Genomic DNA, 15130 nt, shown 5'->3' on the forward strand with positions numbered 1-15130 from the left:
TGACCTTTTCACATCGCACTTTGAGGACAAAATCGCTTGTCTCTGCAGCGAACTTGTGCTGTCGTTATCACAGTTCCAGCTGAGGTATCTGATGCCACTATCTGTCCGATTTTGTGGGATCAGTTCCAGTTCCTGCAGCCTGATGATGTGGACAAGGTGCTTGCAGCAGTGTGACCAACCATGTGCCCTCTCAATTCCTGTCCCTCTTGGCTAAGAAAAGCTAGCCGAGGAGGTATGACTGGGTTGGTTCAGGGAGTGATAAACGCTTCCCTCTGGGAAGGGGTGGTCTCTGCTGTCCTTAAGGAGGCAGTACTACGGCCACTCCTGAAGAAGCCCACTCTGGAACCAATGGTATTAGACAACTACTGCCCAGTCATAAATATCCCTTTCTTAGGGAAGGCTCTTGAGAGGGTTGTGGTGGAGCAACTGTGGGCAGTCTTGGAGTATACTGATTATCTAGACCCATTCCAGTCTGGGTTTCAATCTGGTTATGGGACTGAATCAGCCTTAGTTGCCCTGATGGATGACCTTTATCAAGAGAAGGATAGGGGGAGTGCAACCCTGTTAATTCTGCTCTATCATCAGCTTTTGATACCATTGACCATGGTATCCTCCTGGATCAACTCCGTGGGATGGGTATCGGAGGCACTGTGTTACAGTGGTTCCAGTCCTACCTACAGGGCCGATTTCAGAGAGTAACCCTGGGTGACTATTCCTCGGCCCCTTGGCAATTGAGCTATGGGGTGCCGCAGGGCACCATCTTGTCCCCAATGTTGTTTAACATCTATATGAAGCCACTGGGAGAAGTCATTAGGGGATTTGGAGCCAAGTGCCATCAGTATGCTGATGACACATGGCTCTTTCTCCCTGTGATATCTGAACCAGGAGAGGCTGTGCAAGTCCTGGACCAGTGCCTGAACTCAGTAATGGGCTAGATTACTGCCAATAAACTGAAACTGAATCCTGGCAAGACGGAAGCCCTGTGGGTGAGTGGTTCCCAAGTCTAGGAGATAGGCTCATTGCCTGTTCTGGGTGGGGTTGCACTCCCTCTGAAAGATCAGGTCCATAGTTTGGGGGTACTCCTAGATCCATCACTGTCGCTGGAAGCCCAAGTGGCCACTGCAGCTCAGAGTACCTTTTACCAGCTTGGGCTGGTTCACCAGCTACGGCCTCTTCTGGACAGAGATAGCTTGGCCATAGTGGTACAGGCATAAGTAATCTCAAGACTGGATTACTGCAAGACGCTCTATATGGAGACCAGTCCTTGAGGTTGGTCTGGAAGCTGGAGCTAGCGCAGAATGCAGCAGTCCTGTTGTCAGGAGCTGTCCCTTTTCAGCATGCAACTCCTTTGCTGAGGGAACTGCACTGGCTGCCTATTTGCTACTGGGCCAGGTTTAAGGGATCAGTACTAGTGTACAGAGCCCTAAGCAACTTGGGACCAGGATACCTGAGAGCACGCCTTCTTCTTTACCAACCTGCCCACTCACTGAGGTCATTGGAGGGCTTGCTCCTGGTGGTTCCACATGGACCTATGGCCCAGTTGGAGTCCACCAGGAAAAGAGCCTTCAGTGTGGTGGCCCCCTTCCTGTGGAATTCCCTGCCTTTGGACATCAGACAGGCACCAACATTGTATTGCTTTTGGTGCCTCCTGAAGACATTGTTATTTTGAGAGGCCTTCCCTGAGTGACCAGCTGTGGTTTATTAAGTTCAGAATCTGTTCTTTTAAAATGTTTTGTTTTAATTATGGGGTTTTATTCTTTTATCTTGTTGTTCACTGCTCCTAAATCTTTGATGTGGAGTAGTATATAAATTTTGTAAATAATTTTTTTTTTTCTCTGCTAATAGAGCCAGTGTGGTGTAGTGGCTAGAGTGTTGGACTGGGAACTGGGAGATCCGGGTTCTAGTCCCCACTCGGCCATGGAAGCTCAGTGGGTGACTTTGGGCCAGTCACAGATTCTCAGCCCAACCTACCTCACAGGGTTGTTGTTGTGAGGATAAAATGGAGAGGAGGAGGATTATGTATGCCGCCTTGGGTTTCTTAAAGAGGAAAATGGTGGGATATAAATGTAATAAATAAATAAATAAAATACTGTAGCTTAAACTAGATACACTTTTTTCCCTTTCTTGTGAATTCTTGTGGGTGTTCTAACATTTTTTATGCTTTCCCCTGATAGCCCTGAGACTAGGATGTTTGCTGCACTATTTCTTACACATTTGTTTCTTACATGTTGCACACTCCTCTCGTGTTTCCTCAAGGTTCTGTTTCTGTTGCAGAGAAAGATCACATGATTGTTCACTTATTCATTCAAGGCATGTTTATCATGCTCTTCAGTCAAAAGGCTCCTAGAGTTATCCATAGGAGACTTATCCGTAATTAGACAGTCTTATCCATAAGACTGTCTATCCATAAGACTTATCCATAATTAGACAGTCCCTTCCCTTAGGTTTACTATGTAAAAAGGCACACAACACAAGTAAAGGGATTGGGGTGGGAAAGCAAGATGGTAATGGTTGATTTAGTTTCCCAGATGGATGGGAATTCTGGAACCAGTTCCCAATTCTACTCTGGTTTGCACTGCATCCGTTGTCCTTCTGACAATGGCAGGTTCTTTGCTGGCTTGTTTTTCTTTTTTCCCTTCTGTAGTTTCTCTACTTTTAAATTCAAGCTTAATCTGTTTCTTCTCCCATCCCCTCAGGGCAAGATGTTTCCTCAGAAGTGCTTCTGGTGGCCTTTCATGTTCCCACTGCTCAAATCACAACTTTTTGTCATGTGCAAATTGTGGTACTTTTATGACTAGATGAATGCTCTTGTATGTGTCTGTGTACATACACATATTTTGTTGACAATTATATCCACATATATATACAGTCATGGACTTGAGCATGCTCCGGGAGAGAGCACAGGACAGGAAGGCCTGGCGTGCTATTGTCCATGGGGTCACGAAGAGTCAGACACGACTGAACAACAAATATATACAGTTAGGGCCAGAAATATTGGAACAAGGATAACTGTTTTGGCAGTTGGCCTCTGTACGTCACCACATTGAAGTTGAAAGGAAACACACCCAGATGGGAGCGAAGTCAGGACTTTCAGGTGTAATTCAAGGGGTTTGACAAAAGTGGGGCACTACCCATTCAGAAAGGACAGCCAGTGGCATACCCCCCCCCCCATCGTTGGTGCCTCATAAGTAATGGAACAAATGGCTGACAAGCAGCTGCATGGCCAGGTGTGGCCTGTTTCCTGGGTACCCCATGACCAATCAAGCAGATAAAAGGCCTGGAGGTGGTTCTGAGTGTTACTTTGCATTTGGTAGCTGTTCACTGGAACTCCCACCATGAGGTCCAAAGAGGTGTCCATGAGAGTGAAGGAGGCCATCATTAGGCTGAGGAAACAAAATAAACCCATCAGAGAGATAGCAAAAACATTGGGAGTGGCCAATACAACAGTTTTGAACATCCCGAAAAAGAAGGAATTAACTGGCAAGCTCAGCAACAGCAAAAGGCCTGGAAGGCCACGGAAGATAACTAAAGTGGATGACCGCAGAATTCTGCTCATAGTGAAGAGGAACTCTTTCACAACATCTAGCCAGGTCAAGAACGCTCTTGCGGAGGTAGGCATGTCATTGTCAACATCTACAGTCAAGAGACGGCTTTATGAATGTAAATACAGAGGCTTCACAACAAGGTGCATACCACTGGTAACGCTCAAGAACCGAAAGGCCAGATTAGCCTTTGCCAGCAAACACCTAAAAAAACCTGCCCAGTTCTGGAATAAGATTCTTTGGACTGATGAAACCAAGATTACCTTGTACCAGAATGATGGGAAGAGAAAAGTATGGAGAAGGAAAGCAACAGCTCATGATCCAGAGCATACCACATCATCTGTCAAACATGGTGGAGGCAGTATTATGGCATGGGCATGTATGGCTGCAATGGAACTGGGTCACTGGTGTTTATTGATGACCTGACTGCTGATAAAAGCAGCAGGATGGATTCTGAAGTGCATAGGGCTATACTTTCTGCTCAGATTCAGCCGAATGCTGCCAAAGTGGTAGGACGCCGCTTCATATTGCAGATGGATAATGACCCCAAACATACAGCAAAAGCTACCCAAGAGTTTCTGAAGGCAAAGAAGTGGGATGTTCTTCAATGGCCAAGTCAGTCACCTGATCTCAATCCAATAGAGCATGCTTTTCACTTACTGAAGACAAGACTGAAGGCAGAAAGAGCCACAAACAAGCAGCAGCTGAAGGCAGCTGCAGTAAAGGCCTGGCAAAGCATCTCGAGGGAAGTAACTCAGCATTTGGTCATGTCCATGAGTTTCAAACTTCAGGCAGTCACTGACTGCAAAGGATTTTCATCCAGGTCTTAAAGGTGATCCTTAAGTTTGAAATGATGTTGGTTTGTTCCATTACTTATGAGCCACCAACAGTGGGGGCGTGTGTATGCCACTGGCTGTCCTTCCTGAATGGGTAGTACCCCACTTTTGTCAAACCCCTTGAATTACAGCTGAAAGTCCTGACTTCGCTTTCATCTGGGTGCGTTTCCTTTCCACTTCAATGTGGTGGTGTACAGAGGCCAACTGCCAAAACAGTTATCCTTGTTCCAATATTTCTGGCCCTGACTGTGTGTGTGTGTATATATATGTATGTGTGTATATATATATATATATGTGTGTGTGTGTGTGTGTGTGTGTGTATATATATATATATATTTATAGTTTTTAAGCAACAAGCACTAATTAGGCTATCCTCATCTCCCACAGAGCAACACCTTGCTATTTTATGAACCTTTTGTTGATTTTTATTTCCATTAATTGTTTGGTGAGTGTTCACCTTTGTTTTAGACTCCGATCTGTACACATCTCCAGTATAGGTTATTTATTATAAGTGGGCAGGTTATTGCACTATTATAACTAAAGGGGAACTTACTGGAGTATTTCACAAAAAAATGTAGTTTGGGCATGCTTTGACTGATGATGCAGACAATTCTTAGAATTTAAATGTTGATTTTTAGCCTAACGCTACTGGAGAACAGAAAACAAAACCTACTCAAAACAGTGTCCGGGCTTTAAGAGGACTCGGTCTGTCTCCTGATTTGGTGAGTTTGATAAAATCTGCAACATTTTGTTAGAAATAAGGAAAATGTAAGTTTATACTTGTTTCTATATTTTGGAAGAGATTGTGCAAGTTAGAGTGAATTATGAACATACCAATATATACAAGATATCAGAAGCAATTAAACTTGCGCAGCAATCTTAAACAGATTTGTTAATGAATGTGTTTATTAAAACCATGAAATGTGCTCTGAATCCATCCATATAGCCAAAGCAATACATCTATTAAATATAGCCAGATTGGTTGACATTCCATTTGTATATTAGATGTTTGTTGGGTTGGTTTAACAATTCCATATCTCTTCTGCTCTTGTTTGGTTTTTACACCTGTTCCTTTGTATGCAGTATGGAGTGTAAGATATGGATATTAAACAGAAGTACATGCAGATTACCTGCTTAATGTGCTTGTGTTATATTTTTGGCTCCACATAGTGTGTTTATTTGCTAGGTCATTGTATTGCCCTGGCCGTGGGCATTGAACTCTTAGGTTAGAGGTGCCAAGATAGTGATAAATCAGATTCAAAGGTTTACTTACAAGGAGACTTTATTGGGTAACTTACCAGACAGCTTGTCTGAACCACGAGCCATTGGGTCAAATGGGTTTTATACCATACATGTTAGCAATAAGGCAGCATAGCAGCAGCAAGCGCCCCTAGCGTTCGTTCCCAGCATAAACTAACAGCACTTGCTTCTCAAGCACAGCCACCTGCAGCTCAGCATAAACACATAGCTTCACTTCTCAGGCACAGTCTGATAAGGCTTTCTACTCATTAGTAAGGAATGCACTGAGAAGGCTGTTATCGGCCTTTTGACTCATCTGCACATGTTCAGAGGCTTACTAGCAAGGGAATTGCAACAATAATGAACTTAAGCAAGCATTATGGATCTCTAGGCCCCTCTAACACTACAAATGACTTGGCTACGCTCCTGGGGCCAATACAGTCATGATATACAAAATGGTGCCTACATTGCTGAATGGTTTCTGGCAAAGGCATTGAAATGCAAATTCAGAATTTAGTAATGTTCCAATCAAAAGAACTTTGCCACCGTAGGGCACCCTCCATTTATTTCAATGTCAGGAAAAACTCAGTTTACATAAAAGGGGGACACACTCAAGGAATGTTTCCTAACATGGGGGTGATTGGGGTATTCCCCTGCTCATCCAGAGCAAGTGCATTTGAATTTGTGCTCTGGTGATTAGATACTACACTGCTTATCCTACTTGTTATGAGTGTTTCATGGGTTAGGTAAATGGATGACTGAAGAACAAGTAACCTTGGACACACAGCAGTTTTTATTCATGTCTGACCCAATTCTTAAAAAGCTCAGGGCATTTTGGGAAGTCTTCAAAGCATTAGCAGTTAAACAATAAATTATACAGTATATTGGGGTGGGGAAGGAAGGTTATATTATTTGGTGACATTTGGGAGTTCTAACATAATGCCCTAGAAGTTTAAGAATCTACTATTTCTCTGGACGTTGTTCATTGAAAGTGTGATTTTTCCCCCTCTATAAGGAAACAGTACACTTCAAAATTACTTGTTAGTTACTTGTTTTTTTTTAAAAAAGGGGAGGAAGATGTTGGTTCTATGAATAGTCTTTCCACAATCTGTGTTGTTGATCTGTAGATATGTATTTTGACAGATAGTCTGCAGAAGTACTAAACCTATAGAAATGGCTGTGAAAGAAAAGATCTCCATGTTTTGCCATGTGGAACCTGAACAGGTTAGTAGGGTCTTTAACAATCATAGCTGTACTTTTGTGTGTAACTATTTTCTAGGTGTTTTTCTTTCTTTTCAGTTTGTGTGAAGAAATTTGTTGGATATTCGAGGAGGACAAGCAGCTACTCATAGGGATAAATAGGATGGGGGTGGCAGAATCAAAGAGCAAAGAGAGTATTTTTTTCAAATAATTATTTTCAGGATTCACTTATTCCATGATTTATAATTATCTCTGTGGCATTCTACTTACTTGTTCTATTAATTATAGAGAAACAGGGTAATTTAATCACTAGCAAACCATATTATTTTTAAGAGATCCATTATATTCCAGCAGAGGTCAGTGTTGCATCTTTAGACAAGCCAGCAAATTAAAAATTAGAAGTTGTGTAGCTGTGAAGTGAAATAAAGTCGATTCATGAGCTTTATTTTCAGTGCAACTGTTTGTTTGGGATCTGATTTCTGAATTTCTTTTTGATAGAAAGTTGTGCCTCCTCAATACAATGAAGATACCTGAGCATCAGATTTTTGGTGGGGGGATTGGGCTGGGGTTGGCAGAAACTGTTTTTCACATTTTTAGAAATTAAAAGAAACAGATGAGACTGTTAGTGTATTATAAGCTACTTTACAAATGAAACAGCGTGTGAATCTTTATTCTCTGTAGGGATGTCACTTACATTTTTTAACAGTACAATCCTATACATATCTACTCAGAAGTAAGCCCCAGGCAGGTATTTATAGGATTGCAACCTTAGATGATAATCCCAAACTTACTGACTAGGGAGCAATTCCTGTTGCACTCAGCAGAACTTACTTCTAAGTAAACATTCTATGAACTGTAATGTATATCAATGGATGATATGAATGTTAGTCAATTAATTGCCAACTTAATGTTGCAGCTTTAATATCTTAACAGTAAAAACCTGTACATGTTTACCTGTAAGTCCCATTGAGTTCAGTGAGGCTTATTCCCAGGTAACTGATACAGGATTACAGCCTAAAGTAATTTTTTTATTTTGGATAAGCAATTTGGTAGAGCTTAAGGGATCATTATATTTAATAGCCACAATTGTATATGGTTTGTACATATATATCTATTCAATTTTAAATGTCAGATATCAGTAATTAAAATTCATATCCTGTAGGTAATATTCATCCATGATGTTTCTTCCACTTACCGAGTGCCAATTCTATTAGAAGAGCAAGGCATAATTAAATATTTTAAAGAGAGATTGAACCTGCCAATTGATGACCAACCAAGTGATCTTCTTTTCAAATGGAAAAAAATGGCAGATAGGTACTGCTCTCCTGTTTTTTACTTTGCCCCCTTCCCCCATCCTAAACATTTGTATTAGCAACTCTGTTTGTAGCACTATTGTAAAGGACTTACTATGCCCTTATAACTTTTGGGGTTTGTGTTTGCTTGTTTGTTTTTCTGATAGCCTGAGTAATACACTAGCTAGTGAGCATCCACAGCTAGGGATGTACGAAAGTCACTTACCTGGTCTCGCAGCTTGCTTCGCGGTGGGGGGGAGCCGCTTTGCTTCTCCCCCCGAAGTTCAGGTGAGGGGGGGGGAGCCGTCCCGCCTCGCCCGGCTGAAATTCAGGCCGGGGGGGGGAGGCTTCCCGCCTCGCCCGGCCGAAATTCAGGCCGGGGAGAAGCGCCCCGTCTCCCCGGCCACAAACTACGAAAGTAAAAAAAGACCCCGTGATAGGCTACGTAACGATTTACGCAGCCTATCACGGCTAGATTTGCAAAGTCAGTCGTGATAGGCTATGTAACGATTAACATAGCCTATCACGGGTGACTTTGGGGGGGGGGAAAAGCGCGTACGCAAATGGCGGCCCCCATGGGTCGCCGCCATTTGCGTTCCTTATTTGGTCCTGGTAGTCTACGTAAAGATTTACGAAGACTACGGCAAAAATAAGGGCAACGCTGTATTTTTACAACCATAGCAAGGTTGTATTTCCTACATTAATCTATATTACGTATAATCCTGAAATGTGACATTTCTGACAATATACTTTGAGATGGAAATATTTTACTGTATGGCTTACCATGAAAAATCATATCCAGCTTGACCTCCATTCCCTGTTCTCTACCTTCACATCTCCATCACTGTAAATACTAAATAGGAAAGTATGAGAGGAAAGCACCCATGCTGATTTCTTCCTTTTGGATAAGGCTCACTGTTAAAAGGAGAAGGCCCACCACCAATGCTAATGTGATGCGTGCCCTTGATATGTAGGTTGCAATTGTTGTTTCTTCCTTAAAGACTCAACCAAATTCTCATCTTGAATACTGAACTATTCCAGCCTGGCCTTAATCTTATTTACTAAGAAGTAAGCCTCAACAATTTATAGGGAAATTCCTTCTTTGCTTAAGATTGCAAGATAAGATTCAATATATTTTGGTGCCAGAGGCAGAAAATTCAAATGATGCACCCATTGTGGTAAAGGGTTAATAAATCATTGACAATTTGTTGCTTTTTAAAAGTACTAGTGAATGGACCTGTCTTCACACTGGTTAGGATGGCCCTTACTTTGGTACAATGAAGCCTTCAAACAAATGTACACAGCTGTCAGAGATGGACACATTGTGCCCACCCTGTCTGAGTGAAGCCATGTCTGCTGGCATCTCTGAGTACAGCTGCTGCCATGATGCATCCCAATAGCCCCCTGAGGGAGGAGGATGTCCACTTCATTCCCACAAGGGGGCCTGTCCCACTTCAGGGGGAAGAGGCAGGCGTATACTCCGTCCTTCGTGCTGCTAATCTCCCTTGGCTTCAGATTGTCTGGACTACAATTCTTTGTGCTGGTTAGGGATGTCTGCAGCGCCAGCACCAGATGTCTGTCCGTCATCTGACACAGGCCACTTTGCTTTTCTTAATAGTAGGGCCAGCCCTAGTTATAATAGAGTCACTAGCAATCCAATTTACAGCACAAGGGACTATGGTTTCCCATGGTTTGAAAAAATAGATATTTAGATCAAAGCTAATTCAAGTTTATAATACGTCAGTGGCCCACTAAAAATAAGAAACATATTGTTTATTTTCCTTGTGGAAATTACCACATTGATTGATGACTTATATTGTCAGGTATGAGAGGATGTTGAAGACGTGTTCTGTAGCTCTGGTTGGCAAGTATACAAAGTTGAGTGACTGCTATACCTCCGTTTTCAAAGCCTTAGAACATTCAGCTCTGGCAATTAACTACAGACTCAACTTAATGGTGAGGACCAATCTTTTTTTCACGTTCTGTCCTTCCTTTGCATTTTCCTTCTTTCTCAGGATGTTTATATGTTTAACACCTTGGCTTTCATCTCACAAATGCTGATTAGAAATAAAGTGTAAGTTAATTAGGACTTTATGGGCATAGAACTATGAAGTAACTTAAACATGGAGTTTATTTGGAAAAATGTTACAGTAATTTCCTTAACTGGATTTCTGCATTATAAAGGGAACTGCATACACTTGACAAATATTTACTACCTTGATTAACAGTTGTTGACTCAATTAAACCTACTTAAAAGGAGTAGGTAGTGATTTAAGAAGTGGCTGAGCACGTAACACTTAAAAAATATTAGTTGGTGGGAAGAATGTAACTGCAAGGGTTTTTTTCTCCCTTGGATTGTGTTTTAATTGTGTTAGATATTATGGGAGGCTTGGACTATTAACAGGATACTTAAAATACTTTAAAACATTAAAAATGTTCAAGGTTCTACTTAATATTTAGATTTTGAAACAGCTCTACAAGTCACATTGCAAACATGATAGCTACATGTTCACTGGTGTCTGCCATTGCAATGTGGGCAAGCATATACACATGTTTAAACACCCAGGTATATACATCTGGGAACTCTGGCTCAGTCAGGGCTGTTACTTCAGTCATCTTAATGCAAATGTATTTTAACTTTTATTTTAAGAGATATACTGTCAGTGATGGCATTGATATATGCCGTTTAGTTTTGCCGAACAGATGGGCTGTAACTTGTGTGGGTGAAGTTAGAGAACGGAACTCCTAACATTCCTGTTCAGGAAAAATAATATTTAGGGACCCTGCTGAAGATGCTGCATTTTTGAAGCCATGTGGCTTCAAGCCACATATTCGTCCTGTTCACTTTGAATGACTCTAGAAACCATTGTGGATCCAGGCAGGAGTCATTCAGACATTGTCAGAGAACAGAGGTTAAGGAATCAGAGGGTGAGAAGACTCGATGGCCTTGTAGGCCCCTTCCAACCCTACTATTCTATGACTATTCTTTGAATAGGCAAGCCATGATCATGTGTGTGAAATAAAACTTGCCCATTTCTGTCTCTAATTGCTCTTGTGTTTGTTTGAAACTCAAATTACTTTGATTATTCTAATTATTTTCTCAGAACCAAACAAGGTAGGAAACTTGACTGGAAGATCTACTTGCATTATTATATCTCTGCATTTTAAAGGAATAGGTGGCGGCTGCAATGGCTTTTGGGGGGCAGTAAATGGGATGGGAGCTATATGAACAATAATTTCAGGTGTCAGGTTGCATTTGATGTGAGCTTTCTAACACTGTGCATAAATGCTTTTTCTGAGATATTTATTTGCACTGAGCAAAATGTAGGGAAAGTTTTGTTATATGTAGCCACTGCTTTTTATATATATATATTCAAGTCCCCAGTCTGGCAGTATTGAAGAGAGAACAAATTTTCACAGCCTGCACCTGTGAAGGGAGATTAAAAAGGAATTTTATGTCCTCACTTGCATTATTATGTTGTGAAAAATCTGGCAGCAATAATATTAACAGCTAAAGTAGTGTTGTTTTTTTTAAAGGATATTTTCAGTTATGCATCTTGGTTGCCTCTTTCTTCAGCTTTGTTCCTGAAGTGTGAGTGGGCATGTGCATTGTTTTCTTAATTAGTATATAGATTCAGCAGATCTGGAACATAATACAGAGGTGGAGAATCCTGTGAAATTCCATCAAGCCTGGCAAAAACTGTGCAAAGCCGAGTAAGTGGTATCTAGTTCTTAAACCAAAATTATTAATTGTAAAGCTTTCCAGTTTTATTATCTTACTGCCTTATAATTTCAATTACTTGGCTTGTGTTAATTTACAACTTTACAAAGATATTATACAAAGAAGTTTTGATTTTATATATAATCACATTAGAGCTTAATCATTTGATGTGCCTGTATTTGGAACTTAGCCATGTCTAGATTTTGGCCATATTTTATAACAATGCCTTTCTGCAAAGCTCACAATTTTGCAAAAGCATTCCTAGTGTGTCTGCTGCTACAGTATAGTATAAGGGGAAGAGGAACAAGGGAGACATACGTAATATCTGTTCTTTGTTCTGGGCCTGTCCAGAGCCAAAGGGTGACTGAAGGATGCGTGACTCCATCCTCTGGTCTTTGTCTGCTGCTGTGTAATGCCAGGTCTGTTGCCCATAAAACATCTTTCATCCACGACATGATCCTGGATGAGGGTGCAGACCTGGCATGTATTACGGAGACCTGGCTAGAGGAGGCCGCTACCCCCACTCTTGTGGCCATTTGCCAGGCTGGATTTTCGTATGCACAGCAGCTGAGGGCTGGGGTCAGAGAGGAGGAGTGGCTGTTATCTACCAGGAGTCCTTGATCCTTACCAGACTCGCTCTCCGAGAGACCAGGGTTTCTGATTGCATGTACTGGAGGTTGAGCCCGAAGGGCAGTCTGGGGATTCTGCTCGTGTACTGCCCACCCCGCTGCATGACAGACTCCCTGGTCAAGGTGCTTGAGGTGGTCTCTAATGTGCATGTGCAGTCCTGTAACTTGTTGGTGTTGGGTGACTTCAATGTACATTTGGAGGCCATCCTTTTGGGGGCACCTCAGGACTTCATGGAAACTATGATTTCCTGGGAGCTGCACCCTATTCCATCTGTGCCCATCCATGTAGCCGGTCATGTGTTAGACCTTTTATTTGTTTCCGGAGAGGTGGGGAGTGATCTGGAAATCGGGAGTATATCCACCATCCCCTTGTCATGGTCAGATCACTACCTGGTAGGGTTGGACTTCTTGGTTCCACAGCCCCTCTGCAGGGGTGGAGGACCCATTATGATAGTCAGCCCCAGGCCTCTTATGGATCCAAATGGATTCCTGACTGTGCTTGGGGATCCTTTGTAGTATGCAAATGGCCGCTTGGCCGAGACCCTGGTGGATGACTGGAATGCTGCAATCACCGGGGCATTAGACTGGGTGGCTCCGAGACTCCCTCTCCCCCTGAACAGAGCTCAGACTGTTCACCCCATGGTTGCGAGCTCTGAAGCAGGAGATGGGATGGCTAGAGGGCTGGTGGCAGAAATCTTGCTCCGAAGACAATCAGCAATGGGTTAGAGTGGCAGCTTTAGCCTACCACGTGGCAATAAGAGCAGCAAAAAAGAATTTTTATGCTGCCTCTATCGCGTCTGCAGAGTGCTGTCCCAGGAGGCTGTTCCAAGTAGTTCAGAACCTAGTCGGTCCAGTTGTTCCAGAATCAATGAAGCATTCTAAGGCCTCCTGTGATGACTTTGCCAAGCACTTTGTGGATAAAATCGACCGGATCAGGAGTGCTATTCCATGCGCTGTGGATACAGTTAGTGAATGAGGGGTGGCCAGTGGCAGACTGGTTGTGTGGGATCTATTCCAGCTTCTTCCTTCTGAGGAAATGGACAAGGTACTTTCATCTTTAAGGCCGACCACCTGCTTACCCGACCCTTGCCCATTTTGGCTCATCATGAGCTGCAGGGAGAGACTTAGGGAGGAGATTACCACCAATTACCTAGGGAGGTGGTGGGCTCTCCCACACAGGAGGCGTTCAAGACGAGGCTGGACAGCCATCTGTCAGGGATGCTCTGACCTGGATTCCTGCATTGAGCAGGGGTTGGACTCAATGGCCTTGTAGGCCCCTTCCAACCCTACTATTCTGTGATTCTATGAGATCAAGGCGGTGGTGAATGCCTCCCTTGAGGAGAGAGTGATGCCATCAGTCCTCAAGGAGATGGTGATAAGTCTATGGCTAAAGAAGCCCTCCTTGGATCCCCAAGACTTGAACAATTTTCACCCGGTCTCAAATCTGCCATTTTTGGGCAAGGTAATCGAGCGGGTGGTGGCGTTGCAGTTGAAGGCACACTTTGAAGAAGCTGATTATCTGGATCCATTTCAGTCAGGCTTCAGGCCTGGGCGTGGGACAGAAATGGCCTTGGTCGCCTTGGTGGATGATATGGGGAGGGCTCTGGATAGGGGTGAATGCTCCTTCCTTGTTCTCCTCGATCTCTCAGCGGCTTTTGATACCATCAACCACGGTATCCTCCTGGACCTCCTGGAGGGGTTGGGCACAGGAGACACCATATTACTGTGGTTCCATTCCTTCCTCTCTGGCAGGTACCAGAGGGTAGCTCTGGGGGAGGAAACTTCAAACCCTTGGCTGCTCACTTGCAGGGTGCCACAGGGTTCTATTCTCTCCCCAGTGTTATTTAACATCTATGTGAAGCCTCTGGGGGCTATGATCAGGAGGTTTGGGGTGCAGTGTCACCAATATGCGGATGACATGCAACTCTTCCTCTCATTTAAATCCTCGCCAAGGTTGGCTGTAGAAACCCTGTCCAAGTGTATGGAGTCAATGAGTAGCTGGATGGAAAGGACGAAGCTGAAACTGAACCCCAACAAAACTGAAGTACTTTTGGTGGGAGACAAGGGGAGGTTGGGGGATGTTGACCTGATGTTCAATAGGAAATGGCTGCCCCTGAAGGACCAGGTCTGCAGCCTGGGGGTAATTTTTGACTCCCAGGTGTCCATGGAGGCTCAGGTGTCAGCTGTGAGCCAGGCGGCACTGTACTAACTCCATCTGATATGGTGGCTGCACCCCTACTTCCCTAACCATCTGCTCCCATCAGTAGTTCATGCCCTGGTCTCCTCTTGCCTAGACTACTGTGCTCTATGTGGCGTTACCCTTGAAGAAGGTTCAGAATTTGCATCTGGTGCAGAATGTGGTGGCCCGCCTGATTAAAGGCAGCCGTTGGTGAGACCACATCACTCCAGTGCTGAAGGACTGGTTACCAGTTGTTTTCTGGGCCAAATTGAAGATGTTGGCATTGACCTTTAAAACCCTATATGGTTCCAGCTCAGTCTATCTTAAGGAGAACCTCCAACGACACTAAGGACTCCTCTGAACGAGATTGGCCTCGGTAGGCCTTCTGTCTGTCCCATCAGCCAGGACAGCTCGGCTGGTGAGGACTAGGGAGAGGGCCTTTTCTGTGGTGGCCCCTACTCAGTGGAACTCCCTCCCTAGTGACCTCTGCCA

The 15130-nt window shown here is 43.4% G+C and overlaps 1 protein-coding gene across 10 annotated transcripts in view; it reads left to right on the forward strand.

Annotated features, from left to right (window-relative positions):
- Positions 1–15130, forward strand: part of CTPS2 (CTP synthase 2) — a 128572-nt gene that overhangs the window by 46455 nt on the left and 66987 nt on the right. For all 10 annotated transcript variants that reach the window (XM_084844101.1, XM_084844107.1, XM_084844102.1 and 7 more), the window contains exons 6-10: positions 5017–5100; positions 6761–6841; positions 7980–8131; positions 9933–10065; positions 11735–11823. In XM_084844101.1, the coding sequence (XP_084700227.1) occupies positions 5017–5100; positions 6761–6841; positions 7980–8131; positions 9933–10065; positions 11735–11823 (539 nt within the window). The remainder of the gene's footprint in view (positions 1–5016; positions 5101–6760; positions 6842–7979; positions 8132–9932; positions 10066–11734; positions 11824–15130) is intronic.

This window comes from Heloderma suspectum, chromosome 3 (assembly GCF_057233095.1).
Source record: "Heloderma suspectum isolate Gila_16-S chromosome 3, 16-S_ref, whole genome shotgun sequence".
NCBI classification, from domain to species: Eukaryota; Metazoa; Chordata; class Lepidosauria; order Squamata; family Helodermatidae; genus Heloderma; species Heloderma suspectum.